This window comes from Palaemon carinicauda, chromosome 38, assembly GCF_036898095.1.
Source record: "Palaemon carinicauda isolate YSFRI2023 chromosome 38, ASM3689809v2, whole genome shotgun sequence".
In the NCBI taxonomy this organism is placed as follows: Eukaryota; Metazoa; Arthropoda; class Malacostraca; order Decapoda; family Palaemonidae; genus Palaemon; species Palaemon carinicauda.
This window is the reverse complement of record NC_090762.1, coordinates 34,412,205-34,428,161: the sequence shown is the minus strand read 5'-3', so window position 1 is coordinate 34,428,161 and position 15,957 is coordinate 34,412,205. Positions and strand designations below refer to the sequence as shown.

The 15,957-nt window shown below is 41.4% G+C and overlaps 1 protein-coding gene across 2 annotated transcripts in view; it reads left to right on the top strand.

Moving 5' to 3' along the window:
- The first annotated feature begins 338 nt into the window (after nucleotides 1–338).
- LOC137630535 (uncharacterized) overlaps nucleotides 339–15,957 on the top strand; it is a 63,710-nt gene continuing 48,091 nt past the window's right edge. For both annotated transcript variants that reach the window (XR_011041725.1, XM_068362052.1), the window contains exons 1-2: nucleotides 339–491; nucleotides 13,419–13,571. Coding sequence is in view for 1 of the 2 variants with exons in the window: in XM_068362052.1 (XP_068218153.1) it covers nucleotides 13,527–13,571 (45 nt within the window). In the remaining variant the exon portion in view is untranslated. The remainder of the gene's footprint in view (nucleotides 492–13,418; nucleotides 13,572–15,957) is intronic.

The following is a 15,957-nucleotide window of genomic DNA, read 5'->3' as shown; positions in this document are numbered from 1 at the left end:
CAGTCGCCAGAATAGGGATTTCGCCGTATTTGTTTTGTTGGTAGAAAAAGAATCTTTCTTTCAGAATACAAACATCGGAGAATTATAATATGATTATATGAAATTATATAAAAATTTTCCATGCTAACTCGTTTTTGTTTAAAGGAAAAATATATAGAACTTGGGTCAGTGTGGAAAGGTTTGTCCTTGTTGGCCATTCCAGACCCTTGTAAATAATACCAATTTTCGTGCCCTTTCGCTCAATAAATTGAAGCAAAAATGTTTTATAATGATAATATAGATATTCATGATGATAAAAAGAAAATCTTAAGTTTTGAAAAAAATGAATATTAATAACACGAGCAGACTTTTTGGTGTAGTTTGAAAGTGGCGGTCATTAGTGACGTCATCATTCGCTTGCAAGATGGCGGCGCTGTTTGTTGACACTCCACTCGCGAGAAGAATGTAGAAGTTTTTGTTTATTTTGTGTTTAAAGTTGCCTAAATGTTAAGGTAAGCGGGTGATTAAGCTTGCAAAAGTATCTTGAACGCACGTGGAAAGGCGTGAAAGTGTCATGGGCTGGGTTTGGAGAGAATTTCTGGACGGGTGTTTGGAGAAAAAAAACTCGGGGGCTGAGCTGGGCAGGGTCGAGCAGATGGCACAAAATGGGCTTCCTTCCGTCATGGCCAGAGGTTGCGGGTTGCTATGGCTGCCACAACACCATTTTCAAGTGTGCATGGTCCACATTTATGCTGTTGCTTGAATAAACGTAGAGATTGCGTGTATGACTGCTTTTATATGCGGTGAAAGTTCAGTCTTTCAGTCTACGTGGATATGGCGATGCAAGTCGATGTAGGCCTACTTCCAAAATTTATTTTCTTTCTATAAGAGGTTTATTTTATATATGAAGAATAACCCCATATTGTAAAATTGGAAATATATAGCATTGAAAGATTGTCGGTTCTATATAATAGTCGAGTTGGTTTAGTAGCTAAGCATTGTCGAGTTAGAAGCTGGCGAGGTTTACGTAGACCTACCCTTGTGTCGACTTAATTTTGTTAAGGCCAGGTCATGTCGTTGTTTCAATGACAGTTTTATATAATCTTGTGGTTGTCATGACTGCTTGTGCTGTTGCAGTTGAAATAAATGGATTTGTATGTGGTCGTTTCATTGTAGTAGCAATGCTGAATTGTCTTGTATTTTATGAGATAAGTATAGGTCTAATTCGGGTATATTCTAACAATTTCTAACCAAAGGATTCGAGTCCTAAACAGACCAGGGGCAGACATCTAAATCTGAGTTTTCTCAAACTGTGGCATGTCATATGTTTCTTTATTTTTATCCATAGTGACAGTCTAACAAAGTTAGGTATTTGTTTACAAGAGCACGCTCTCCATTTACTCCCAAATTATGCAGTCATGCAACTCTCCTCCTCTTGCACAGTAATTAGGAGGTTCTTTAAATGCAGGGAAAGCAAAGAATGGCAAGATATGTTGAGCAAGGGGAGAGGGGGTTATAAAAAATCTAGCTCAATTTCCTCACTAAACGGAGTGTGCATAAACAAAAGTTCGTGATCCCGTCGTACATTTGATATATATTCTAAATATATACTAAATTAAAAATGGATTAATTACTCAAAATGTGTCTATAAAATATGCAATTTACAAATAATGACACTTTTGAGTTATCACTCAATTTTTAATTTAGTATATTTTGAATATATATACAGTATATCAAATGTACGCTGGCATCACGAATTTCTGTTTGGTTGACTATGATGACATGTTCGTTCCGGTTTGTTCAATGAGGAAACCGAGCTATTATCATCATCATCATCATCATGTCATGTCATCATCATCATCATTATTACTTGCTAAGCTACAACCCTAGTTGGAAAAGCAGGATGCTATAAGCACAGGGTCTCCAACAAGGAAAATAGCTCAGTGAGGAAAGGAAACAAGGAAAAATTAAATATTTTAAGAAAAGCAATATTAAAATAAATACCACTATAAACTGTAAAAAAAAAAACTTTAACAAAATTAAAGGAAGAGAAAAAAAAAGATACAAGATAGAACAGTGTGCCCGAGTGTACCCTCAAGCAAGAGAACTCTAACCCAAGACAGTGGAAGACCATGGTACAGAGACTATGGCACTACCCAAGATTAGAGATTCAGATCTCCCTGGACAATTCTATCCTGTTCGTAATACTCAGCAGGCAGTTAATTCTAATAGCCAGGCCTTCTCCATCATGAGGCTCAATACTACACATTATTCTAAAAGTTTTATTCCAGCTGTTACCAAGTTGTGGAATTATCTTCCTAATCTGGTAGTTGAATCAGTAGAACTTCAAAAGTTCAAAGTTGGAGCAAATGTTTTTATTTTGACCAGGCTGACATGAGTCTTTTTATAATTTATATATGACATATCTGTTTTTTGACGTTGTTACTGTTTTTAGAATGATTTATTGTTAATTTATTCTCATTTATTTCCTTATTTCCTTTCCTCACTGGGCTATTTTTCCCTATTGGAGCCTTTGGGCTTATAGCATCTTGCTTTTCCAACTAGGGTTGTAGCTTGGCTAATAATGATGATATAATAATGGTCTGATTTTGGATTGTCCTTCTTCTAGAAGAGCTGCTTACTGTAGCCAAAGAGTCTCTTCTACCCTTACAAAGAGGAAAGTGGCCACTGAACAAGTACAGTGCAATAAGAAGAATTGTTTGGTAATCTCAGTGTTGTCAGGTGTATTAGGACAGAGGAGAATATGTAAAGAATAGGCCAGACTATTCAGTGTGAGTTTGTAGGCAAATGGGAAAATGAACCATAACCAGAGAGAAGGATACAATGTAGTACTGTCTGGCCAGTCAAAAGACCCCATAACTCTTAAGTGGTAGTATCTCAATGGGGGACTGGTGCCCTGGCCAACCAGTCACCAGTTGAGAGCGTGCTCTTATAAACAAATACCCAAAGTTATGCTGAAAAACTTACTGCACATATTCCTAATTATCGGCAATAAGTTATTTCTCGCAGGTTTATTGTCTGGGTTGAGACATAGGTACAGTGTCAGGGTTACCGGTCTGACTTGCATCATACCGTTCTTTTATGAGTCTAGCTTGTAGCCTACCATGCTTTTATAGTATGCATCCTACCTTGATATTAAGAAAAGTAGCTTATATCTTACTAAGTGATAGCTCAGAAAAGGTAAGAAATAAGAAGAGAACTCAAATTGTTTATTGATTCTTAAAACTCTAGTTTTGATAAAAACAGGAGTCAAAGTGAAATATTGAAAAACATCATTTTAAAAACAACAAATGACATTCAATAATTCTAGAAAAAGTTGCAGCGTCTCTTTTCAAACCATGAAAGTAACAAGCATCACTTCCCTTTATCCGACCAAAGACCCAGGGAGCGTCGATCTGTTGGCCATGATTTTGGTGATGTTCTACTGGGGTTTGGTCTTCTGTAACAGCTCTATCTCTATTAATAATGTAGCCACAGTTGTACTATGGACGACTCATCGATTTTGATTGGATTGTTTTTGGTCCCAACCAGGAGCTATGTTCTTAGGTATACAACCTAAGAACATAGCTCCTGGCAATAGGTGAACTAGTCGGTGATTTTTCTCTTTGATCTGCCTGTAAACCCTAGTACCATGTCATTGGAAATCACAGTACTCCAAAAGTAAACCAGTTTTAGGATATCACACATCCCCAGTTTGCTGTTAAATCGTCATCTCTCATCCGTACAGGCGAGAAAATCATTCCCCAACTTGACTGATTTCATAGCCTGGCATCCCTTTCTTCTGCAACGCCAGACGTAGTTATCACGTCCTTGAGTTTTCTTCTTAAAAAAAAAGTCACCATCTTTCTTGATTTTTAAAAGAATATCTGGTTTGACCAGAAACTTAGTGGCTCTTTCCTCATTGTGTCCAACTTCTCTCCAAAACTCAGCATGATGTATGGGTGCGATTCCAATTGGAGTTTTTTACTAAATTGAGAGACCTGAAAATTGTTCTACCAAAATAAACCTTATGTAAGAAACTCGCAAAGTATTTCTATAATGATAGTTACATATAGCTTCAGAATTTGTAATTGGCTATGTCACTCAGTGTAATTGGTTGTTTGGTGATTTATTAAGTCTGTAATTAGGGGTATGAAACAACCTACTCTAGCCTGTCACCTTGGAGGAACTGAAATTTTTGTCATTGGCTGGCCAATATAGGAAATAATTATTTTAATGTTGTTACTGTTCTAAAGATATTAAATTTTTCCTTGTTTCCTTTCCTCACTGGGCTATTTTCCATGTTGGAGCCCCTGGGCTTTTAACATCCTGCTTTTTCAAGTACAGTAATAATAATGATAATAATAATAATAATAATTTCTGGCCTTCCTCCTTTTTTCCTCTTGTACCAGATTTCTTAAGTCTATTTGATGAAATGAAATTTTTTATTTTATGAAAGTTTATTTCCACAGTAATAACTTTCTATAGACTGTTGATACCATAAGGCTCTTTATTCTTATCGGGTACTATTAGTGCTCCTTATGCAGTGCGCTGTAGGTTATATTTGAGTCTTCAGTGCTCATTTGCTCCTTGGCTGTAGTTTCTCTATATCCTATTTTATCTCCGTTCTGGCTTCTTCCATCTTTTATCCATGTTTTTGCTACTTTTCTTCCATATTTCTCTTCAACATCGTAGTTTGAATCAAATGGGAACTTTGACCCTTTGTTTCAGGCTTTTTACTATAAAATTCCTGTAGGCCTCGTAAATATCTTTCATAGTCTGTATATTCCCAATGCTGTAATATTTCTTAAACTGATTTCACGTCCCTTCCATTTGAACTGCTTCATGTATGTTGTCAAACTTACATTTTCTACAATTGCAGTGTTTATTCATTCCCAATCAAATCCAGGGGGCCAGCTGTTAAGTATTTTGAGTGTAGATTTATTGGTATTATTGAATTATTTAGTAACTTTTTAACTATTTACAAGGAATAGTTTGACATTTGATATACTTTATATCTCTCAAGGTATCAGTGGCTTTAACATTGATGTCAAGGCATTAATTCAATGCTGTTCACATATCCATATTTACAGTACATCAATATCATCATGTTAATTACTGATACCAGCTGAAAACAATTTTCTCATTAGAAGGGGAAAAAGGGATAAGAAAATATTCCAGGGTACTTGAATGAAGATTGTGTGTGGAAGTTAGTTTATTTTGTTTGTATCATACCTTATCTTTAGGAAAAGTATTTATTGGTTTTATATCAACATTTTTAAATATTTAACTTAGCCGGTGAATATATAATAGCTGCAACTCTGCGGCTCGACAGAAAACACACTCAAAAAACTCGCGAGCGATCACTATGAAGGTTGCGGGTGTGCCCACCAGCGCCAACTGTCGGCCAGATACCACTCTTGTATGTAAACAAACCCTTCAATTCTTCTCTGTCGACGTTGACGACAAGACGTATTCATACTCGCTGTAGAACCTGGAGTTTTCTCAACATATTTGGTGAAGTACTTCATTTTGGTTTGAGCTTTCGCAGTGCAGGTGTTTTTTCCTCAACATAAACTCTTGAACTCTTTATTGAATCAGATTATTTGTTGATGACTTGGATTGTTTTTGGAATTTTCTTTGACTAATTCAAAATGGCTGACCCTTCTCAAGTACAGTACCTAGATTTCGGAAGTGTAATGCTAGGGACTGTAATAGGCATCTTCCAAAGGCTTCTCTCGACCCACATACTGTTTGTTCCAATTGTCGGGGTAAAACCTGTCAATTGGGAGATCGGTGTGAGGAATGCGCGGGCCTTTCGGAATTCGATTGGCTCGAATACGATAAATATGCACGTAGGCTAGAGAGAGATAGGGTAAGGAGGAGTTCATCTAGGTCTGTAGATTTTTCCTCTCCACATGCCCCTGAACCTAATCCTTCCCCTGTAGTGGTTGTTCCTAACCCCCCTTCTAGCACTCAGGAACCATCTATGCAAGACATGTTACGTGCTATTCATGCCTTGGGGGAAAGAGTTGAAGCGTTAGCAACTGATCGTAATCAACTCATGGCTGACGTGAAGGAACTTAAGTGTCATAGTGCCACGGCGGAAAGTGGGAAAGTGATTAGTGCGCAAAGTGTTGTGAACAGTTTTTGCGACCGAGGGTTCGTCTGTTCGTGCCTGTCGTTCACCTAGTCCGGGACCTCTTGCAAGCTCCCAAGCCCAGGGGAGAAGTAATGTCGTACGACTTATGGGTTCGAGAGGCCTTGATCAGCGAACAGACGTTCCCTCTATGGTATCAGGCGTATCTCACCAAGATCGCCCCTACCATAAGACGAGAGAGCCTATTTTCTCCTCGTCTTCCGAAGGCTTTTCACGCAAGAAACCGTGGAGCAAGGTTTCTAGTCCTCTTAAACGGAAGTCGGTCCCTTCAGGACAGGTCCAACGTCCTGGATGTAGTCATTGGGACAGTTCGGACCCGTTGCAGTCATCGGATGACTGCTCGCCGCCTAAGCAAGGCAAAGTTGTGCCGTCTCAGACGCTAACCCCGTCGGTTACAGCACCCATTCCCGTGGACCCAAAATGGGTTATACTGCAGGACATGCAGTCTAAGCTTGCCTCCCTTATGGAAGACTACAATGCCGATAAGGTTTCCGTTGAGCCTAGCCGTTTATCTCATCGAGATCCTGGCCTTCAGCCACCCAAACGTTCATTTGTGCGTCCTGTTGACGCTGGTGTAGCCAAGTCACGTCAAGCAGTTGGTTTAGAACCACACTCGATGCGGTCTCGTGTGGATTTTCAGCCGCATTTGGACGTTAGGCAACTTGCTGATGCGCCTGTTGACGTTCAGGACGTTCGCCAACCATCGAAGTTGACTTGTTTTGACGCTGAGCGTCAACATCCGCAGTCTAGAGTTGTTTTGCCTGCTTAGACTAGGCGGTCTAAGCAGTCTCGGGTGGACGCTGTGCGTCCTCACGCACCTGTTGTTGTTGACAGTTCACAGACTGTCAAGCAGTTACAGGACGCTGCGTCCTGGTCCGCCACTTATGCACCAGTGCGGGTGGACGCTGCGTGTCAAGCATTGCCAACCCCTTTGCTTGTTTCTCATCAGTTGTCAGATGAGGAACCTTCGGATGAGGACGTTGCTGACCCTCAGCCTGAGGATCATCTTTCAGATATTGATGAACCAAGAACAGTTCCGCCATCTATGGACTTTAAGAAAGTCATGTTAATTTTTAAAGAGTTGTTTCCCGAACACTTCGTCTCTGTTGCTCCTCGTTCGCCGCCGTCTGAGTTTGTTTTAGGCGTACCTGCTGACATGCCAGCCTTTACAAAACTTGTACTCTCTCGCTCGTCCAAGAGAGCTTTACGGCTTTTAGGCGATTGGTTGGAAACCAAGAGGAGTTTGGGGAAGACGGCCTTTGCCTTCCCCCCATCTAAACTCTCGTCTAGATCGAGCGTCTGGTATGCCACGGGAGAAGTTCTCGGCTTGGGAGTCCCTGCCTCTGCCCAGGGCGACTTCTCAAGCCTTGTAGACGCCCCGCCGCCTAGCCATGAGACGCTCGAAGATTAGTTGGTCATCCTCGGACCTTGACCATCTGCTGAAAGGCATTTTTAGAGCTTTTGAAGTTTTCAACTTCCTTGACTGGTGTTTGGGAGCCTTAAGTAGGAAAATCTCATCGGCTGATAGAGATGTCTCCTTACTCATTATGTCCTGCATGGATGAAGCCATCCGCGATGGATCCAATGAGCTCTCCTCCTCTTTTACTTCAGGAGTCCTTAAGAAGCGAGAGTCTCTTTGCTCTTTTCTGTCGGCAGGAGTTACTCCCTGTCAAAGATCTGAGCTACTCTTTGCTCCCTTATCGAAGTTTTTGTTCCCTGAACTTTTGGTTAAGGACATAGCTTTGTCACTCGTGCAGAAGGACACCCATGACTTGGTAGCGTCCTCTGCTCGCAAAGGGACTCCTTCGACTTCCTTTTCTGCAAGACCAAGGATAGAAACTCCGGCGTCCAGGTTTATTCCGCCCTTTCGTGGCAGAGCTCCCAGCAGGGGAAGTACTCGTGCCGAGGGAAAGAGAGGAAAGAGGAAAGGAGCCAAGTCCTCACGTGGCAGAGTCTGACTGCCTGCAGCTTCAGACAGCAGTAGGTGCCAGACTCAAGAACTTCTGGCGAGCCTGGGAGAAGAGAGGCGCAGACCAACAGTCTGTGAGGTTGCTCAGAGAGGGGTACAAAATTCCATTTGTACACAAACCTCCTCTAGCGACTTCCCCCATCGATATCTCTCCCAATTACTGAGAGGAATCAAAGAGACAAGCCCTGAAACTAGAAGTGTCTCTTTTGCTAGAGAAGGGAGCGGTGGTGAAAGTCTCGGACCTTCAATCACCGGGGTTTTACAACCGCCTCTTCCTAGTACCGAAGAAGACAGGAGGTTGGAGACCGGTGCTAGACGTCAGTGCTCTGAACGTCTTTGTCACGAAGACAAAGTTTTTCATGGAGAACAAGAAATCAGTCTTAGCAGCGGTCAGAAAGGGAGACTGGATGGTCTCTCTCGACCTAAGAGACGCATACTTCCACATCCCCATTCACTCAGATTCCCAACCTTTTCTGAGGTTTGTTTTCGACAATGTGGTGTACCAGTTTCGGGCCCTGTGCTTTGGCCTAAGTCCTGCTCCTCTCGTGTTTACGAGGCTTATGAGGAATGTGGCAAAATTCCTCCATTTATCGGACATCCGAGCCTCCCTTTACTTGGACGACTGGCTTCTCAGAGCCTCGTCCAGTCATCGCTGTCTGAAGGATCTTCATTGGACATTGGATCTGACCAAGGAATTGGGACTTTTGGTCAACATGGAAAAGTCCCAGCTGATTCCATCCCAAACTATACTGTATTTAGGGATGGAGATTCGCAGTCCAGTTTTTCGGGCTTTTCCGTCTGCCCCCCGAATAGATCAAGCCCTGCTCGTAATCCAACGGATGTTGAAGAGAGAACGTTGCTCAGTTAGGAATTAGATGAGTCTAGTAGGAACTCTATCTTCCCTGGAGCAGTTTGTCTCGCTAGGAAGGCTACACCTTCGACCTCTCCAGTTCCATCTAGCTTTTCACTGGAAAAAGGACAAGACGCTAGAGGCGGTCTCAATCCCGATTTCCGAAACAGTAAAGGCATGCCTGAATTGGTGGAAAGACAATATCAGTCTAAGAGAGGGACTTCCCCTAGCAGTTCAGAAACCAAACCACGTTCTATTCTCAGACGCATCGGATTTGGGTTTGGGTGCGACCCTGGACGGTCGGGAATGCTCAGGTCTGTGGACCTCAAGTCAGAGGAGCATGCACATCAACGGCAAGGAGCTTTTGGCAGTTCACCTGGCCTTGATGAACTTCGAGAGTCTCCTTCGAAACAAAGTGTTGGAGATCAACTCGGACAATACCACAGCCTTGGCATACATTTCCAAGCAAGGAGGCACCCACTCCCTGACACTGTACGAGATCGCAAGGGACCTGCTCATTTGGTCAAGAGATCGAGGCATCTCCCTGGTAACGAGGTTTATCCAGGGCGACTTGAACGTCTTAGCAGATTGCCTCAGTCGGAAGGGTCAGGTAATTCCTACAGAATGGACCCTCCACAAGGGCGTGTGCAAGAGGCTTTGGGCGACTTGGGGTCAACCCACCATAGACCTCTTTGCAACCTCGATGACCAAGAGGCTTCCAATCTATTGCTCTCCAGTCCCAGACCCAGCAGCAATACATATAGATGCTTTTCTTCTAGATTGGTCTCATCTAGACCTATATGCATTCCCACCATTCAAGATTGTCAACAAGGTACTGCAGAAGTTCGCCTCTCACGAAGGGACAAGGTTGACATTAGTTGCTCCCCTCTGGCCCGCGAGAGAATGGTTCACCGAGGTACTTCGATGGCTGGTAGACTTTCCAAGAAGTCTTCCTCTAAGAGTAGACCTGTTACGTCAGCCCCACGTAAAAAAGGTACACCAAGGCCTCCACGCTCATCGTCTGACTGCCTTCAGACTATCGAAAGACTCTAGAGCTAGAGGCTTTTCGAAGGAGGCAGCCAGTGCGATTGCAAGAGGGAGGAGAGCTTCTACCATTAGAGTATACCAATCGAAGTGGGAAACCGAGACTGGTGCAAGTCAGTATCCGTATCCTCGTCCAGTACCTCTGTAGCCCAAATCGCTGATTTTCTCTTATACCTGAGAAAGGTTCGCTCCCTTTCAGCTTCCACGATCAAGGGCTACAGGAGCATGTTGGCTTCGGTCTTCCGGCATAGAGGCTTAGATCTTTCCAACGATAAAGATCTACAAGATCTCCTTAAGTCTTTTGAGACTTCTAAGGAACGTCGTTTGGCTACTCCTGGATGGAACTTGGACGTGGTCCTAAGGTTCCTCATGTCAGACAGGTTTGAGCCTTTACATTCAGCCTCCCTGAAGGATCTCACTCTTAAGACTCTTTTCCTGGTGTGCTTGGCCTCGGCTAAAAGAGTCAGTGAGCTTCATGCCTTCAGCAAGAACATCGGTTTTTCGACAGAAAAAGCCACTTGTTCTCTTCAACTTGGTTTCCTGGCCAAGAATGAACTGCCTTCTCGTCCTTGGCCTAAATCTTTTGATATTCCTTGCTTATCAGAGATTGTAGGCAACGAACTAGAGAGAGTATTATGTCCCGTTAGAGCTCTTAAGTTCTATTTAGCTCGTACTAAGCCTTTACGAGGTAAATCTGAAGCGTTATGGTGTTCGGTTAAGAAACCATCCTTACCTATGTCAAAGAATGCTTTGTCATATTTTATCAGATTTTTAATACGAGAAGCCCATTCCCACTTGAGTGAGGAAGACCGATCTTTGCTTAAGGTTAAGACGCACGAGATTAGAGCTATAGCAACCTCCGTGGCCTTCAAGCAAAATAGATCTCTGCAAAGTATCATGGACGCGACCTTTTGGAGAAGCAAGTCAGTGTTCGCGTCATTTTACTTGAAAGATGTCCAGACTCTTTATGAGGACTGCTACACACTGGGTCCATTCGTAGCAGCGAGTGCAGTAGTGGGTGAGGGTTCTACCACTACACTTCCCTAATTCCAATATCCTTTTTAATCTGTCTCTTGAAATGTTTTTAATATTGTTTTATGGGTTGTACGGAAGGCTAAGAAGCCTTTCGCATCCTGGTTGATTTGGCGGGTGGTCAAAGTCATTTCTTGAGAGCGCCCAGATTAGGGGTTTGATGAGGTCCTGTTGTATGGGTTGCAGCCCTTAATACTTCAGCTCCTGGGAGTCTTTCAGCATCCTAAGAGGATCGCTGTGCTCCGTGAGGAAGACAGACTTACAAGGCAGAGTAATCGTCTAAGTCAACTTCCTTACCAGGTACCTATATATTTTGGTTTTGTTATATTGATAACTGTCAAAAAAACTCTTAGCTTATATGCTGTAAACTTAAAAATTAACTCTGGTCTCTACCCACCTCCTTGGGTGTGAATCAGCTATTATATATTCACCGGCTAAGTTAAATATTTAAAAATGATATTTTAATCATAAAATAAATTTTTGAATATACTTACCCGGTGAATATATAAATTAAAGTCCCTCCCTTCCTCCCCAATAGAGACGCAGCGGGACGAGAAGAATTGAAGGGTTTGTTTACATGCAAGAGTGGTATCTGGCCGACAGTTGGCGCTGGTGGGTACACCCGCAACCTTCATAGCGATCGCTCGCGAGTTTTTTGAGTGTGTTTTCTGTCGAGCCGCAGAGTTGCAGCTATTATATATTCACCGGGTAAGTATATTCAAAAATTTATTTTATAATTAAAATATCATATTTCATAATGTTGTAGAATTAATTTATAATGATTCCTGTACCTTCATTTTATAGTGTATACATGATTTCCTATACTTTGATCACTTTTTTTTTTTTTTTTTTTCAAATCGGCCTATATTTTGGTCTTTGACTTACTGTGTTTGAAACTACCACTTGTGTGTTTAAAGGTTTTAAAATTGGAATTGAACGCTATCCCACATTAGTATTATTAAATGATGGAGATTAACCAGCTCAAAATGCAAACACAGAAAATAAAAGAATATGCAGAATATATTGATGAGCGATTCCCAGAATAGTTTTATCAGCAATCATTAGAGCCTTTACCTTATAATGTGATTTTAATAAATCTGAATTCAAAATGTTACATGAATTGGGAAACTTTTGATGACTTTGCTCATGTTTTGGGTGAAGAAAACTGAATGAATAGATGAAAATTCATGAAAAAAAGTTTCCAATAAGCTTTAGGGAAGAGAGGCACTGCCAAGGACCTTTTATATGCGTACAAGAATATTGTTGGAGAAAGGTAGAAGCTGCTTTTACTACTGAAGGTCTTAGTGTTAACCTCCTTCAAGTAATATTCTTTACAGTATGTGGGTCTTTTAGATTTGCTGTACTGTAGTGGCTATTTTTTATTACCTATGTCAGGAAGTTCCCTTTGGCTATCTTTCTATGTTGCATTCGTTGATAGGGATCTGTGAAGGTAGTGGGGTGCTGTGAATCGGCGCATCTGTGAATTAATTGATTTTTGGCCTGGAAAGTTTTTACAGTCAAGAAATGGCATTGGCCAGAGCTAAGCTTGGCTAACAGGCTGAAAGTGTCTATGCAGGCTAAGCTAAGCGAATGTAAGAGGGCCATAAGTAAGCCCCAGACATCTATGATAAGGAGGACACTTTGCTATCCTGATATAGTATTTAGATACTGTAGCAATTTTGTTAGATTTGGTTTATTTTATGACCCGTACTAAGAAAGAGTGTAGATGCTTTAGGTTTGAAGATTCCATTCATCCATACATTTGAGGTCCTCCTTCCTAGAGAGGACTGTGGATAGAGCAGTAGTTACAAATGGAGATCAACCATCAAGTTTGTGTTACTTATAGATCAAAATTTGGTAATGAAGTTTAGTGAAAAGGAAAGTTCTTTGGAAAACCCTTTTCCTCATTTCCAGAATTGTCATTAATGTTGCCAACTCATTTTGAAAAATTCAATGCCTGGGAAAACTGCTTGTATCCAAAACAGATGGTTCCTCAAGTTTAAAATAACAACGTAAGTTCTCAGTTAGGTACTGCCAAAAAAATTATTTCCCATGTGTTCTATCATGATCTTAAAACCTTTTTGAAGAATTGTTATATTAAAGATACTCCTGAAGGTGTTCATATTCCAGATAACCATGTAGAAGATAGAGCCAGGCTATGGCTGCTGATTATGTTGTTGTTTTGTACTATTTTCATTTAGCTTTTATCTACTCTGCATGCTTTTGACGATTGTTTATTATAAATGCTTACTAATACTATTTTCATTAGTGTGATGTGAGTTCCTGGAAGTGAAAAGAATTAAGCAAAGCAAGAACCCAAGATGTGAGTTCATGTGAATAGAATTTATTAGTTTAAACAATAATTTTTTTTCCTCATTTTGCAGGCTTGTCTACAGTGGCGCAGCGCATGTTGGCTGTGACCTAATCTCTGGAGAAGACGTGAGCTCCGCGACCATCACTAGGCGGGGAACTCCAAACCATTGTAGTGCACAATGTTTCGCTTCCACGACCTGAAAACTGGGCAAGACCCCGACATGGTAAGGAATTACTATTAAGATATTAGAGTACCATAATTATTCATGCTTTAGTGGTTTTACTATACTAAGGTCCTCAACTTTCAAACATTTGGAGATACAAAGAAAACTAACCAAAATCATAAATTTCAGATAACATTTGGAGATACAAAGAAATCCAACAGAAATCATAAATTTCAGATAACATTTGGAGATACAAAGAAATCCAACAGAAATCATAAATTTCAGATAACATTTGGAGATACAAAGAAATCCAACAGAAATAAATTTCAGATATTGTATCAAATGCTCATAATGAAATATAGTACTTTAATAAAACAGTGTTATATATTTTAATGCAGTAGGCAAGATGATATTTGCAATATGAAACCAGACTATTTGTTGTCATTCACAGAGTAAAATCTTAGGCATGCGTGTTAGGTGAAGCCTACTCTAGTTCAAAATTTGATATAATTTGACTTGCTAACAGCTTCTTGGAACCAATTAAGTTTGTAAGTTGATGACTTTCGGTATTCCTTTTTTTGTTTAACGACATTCATCTATATGGAAGAAATTTTAGATAGATTGTCTCTTGTTTATCCTTTATTAGTTTGTTGTTGTTCAATTCACATGAGATACTAATCATCATGTAGAGGTTTTTGTATTTTTTGTTACATGTATTTTCAAAGGGAATTCTGAGAGAAATATAAAGAACTGAATTTGCTTGGTTTCAGAAATTTTTTGTAGGCACAGGTTACATTTTATATGCTATTAACCCCTTCACTACGAGGCCACGGATCCGTTACTGTGCTATGTGCAAGATTTGTCACCATTACATATACTGTAGTTCAGTTACTCTATAATAATCTACATTTCCATGTTTATTTGTTTTAAAGTTGATTATAGAATAATTTTTTTCAAAAGTTTTCTTTATTTTCAATTGTATTTCACTCTAAGTAACCTAAATATTTTTTCCATTCAATGTGAAGTGATTCTAGAATAATTTCTCAAACTTGTTTTATATGATTTTCTCAAAAATAATGGTAAAGCACTGATTTCGTGTAAAAAAAAACTATATATTAATTGAAGTGATTCCTTGATTAATAGCCGTCGAAAGGAATCAAACTACTCATCAGTAGTAACGGAATTTATGTTCAGAAATGTAATGAGAGAGAGAGAGTGTGTGTGTGTGGGGTGGGGGTTCGTGTGTCATTCCACCTTGCGTGTGAGAGAGAGAGAGAGAGAGAGAGATCGAAATATAATTGTTCCGATGCATTGTAACCACGGACTACTCTCTCAGGAGTTACTCTTTAGTTTAAACTTGTGACCAGAAAATTTTTCCACCAACCAGGACTCCATTCAAGGCGAGAGGCATAAAGCCTCAGGCCAGTAACATGCCCCAGGGTATGTTCCCTGCATAAAGCGACCTTCCACTGTCTTTGACCCACAATGCACCAAGAAGAAGGCAGTGTCAGGCCTGGTAAGGACAGAGCAAAGGTCGCCATTCGTACTCTGGTCATTGTCGAGTGTAGTCCTATAGTTTTCGCTTGGGACTTAAACTGACCTGCGTTAGCGTTTTCAACTTATTGTGTGTGCAAAGTGTTTGTGTTTAGATGGATAACACTCGTGTTCAACGTCGTTGTCCGGGTGTGAATAGGAAACCATGTTCGGCTTTCCTTTTACATTTGGAAATTGATCACCATTCTTTGTGTACCTCGTGTCGTGGTCGTGCTTGTACTCAGAGCGATACATGTGGTGAGTGTATTGAGTGGTCTGAAACCCAATGGGCTCTTATGGCCACGAAGAGGAAAAAGAAAGGAAAAAAGGAACTTTCTTCCTCGAAGAAAGACAGTGGCTCGAGACCTTCTTCTAGCTGTTCTTCGGTAATTCCTTCCCTTCCATTGATATCGCCATAGCTACAACAAATCAACGAGAGAGAAGGGACTACGCCGATTCGATCGGACTCCCTGTTGTTATCGGCTCCCCCCTACTGTCCCTTTCAGTGAGTTGGGCCCTATGTCCCTTCTCGGGAGATTGGAGGAAAAGATCGCCAGGATGAGCGAGTCGATCGCCTCACGTTTCTTACACGTGGTGGGCTCCGACCGGCTGCCAGAGCCTCCATCTTGGCCTGCCCACACGTGCGCACAGCCTCCCCTCACCTCATGGCAGTTTCGGGGATACCAATCGCCCCCTTAGCCGCCAGCGCCATCTATTGGAGCTGCCCCACAGGCCTCCTCATCGGCTCACGCCACTGCGCCGCCATCTTGGCCTGCCGCCTACGCATTGGCTCACGCTGCTGCGCTGCCATCTTGGCCTGCCGCCGCTGCGCTGCCATCTTAGCCTGCCGCCCCTTCATCAAAAAGCCACGCCTCACCTGCATCGGGGTGATCTGTTCTTGGATCCTTCTCCT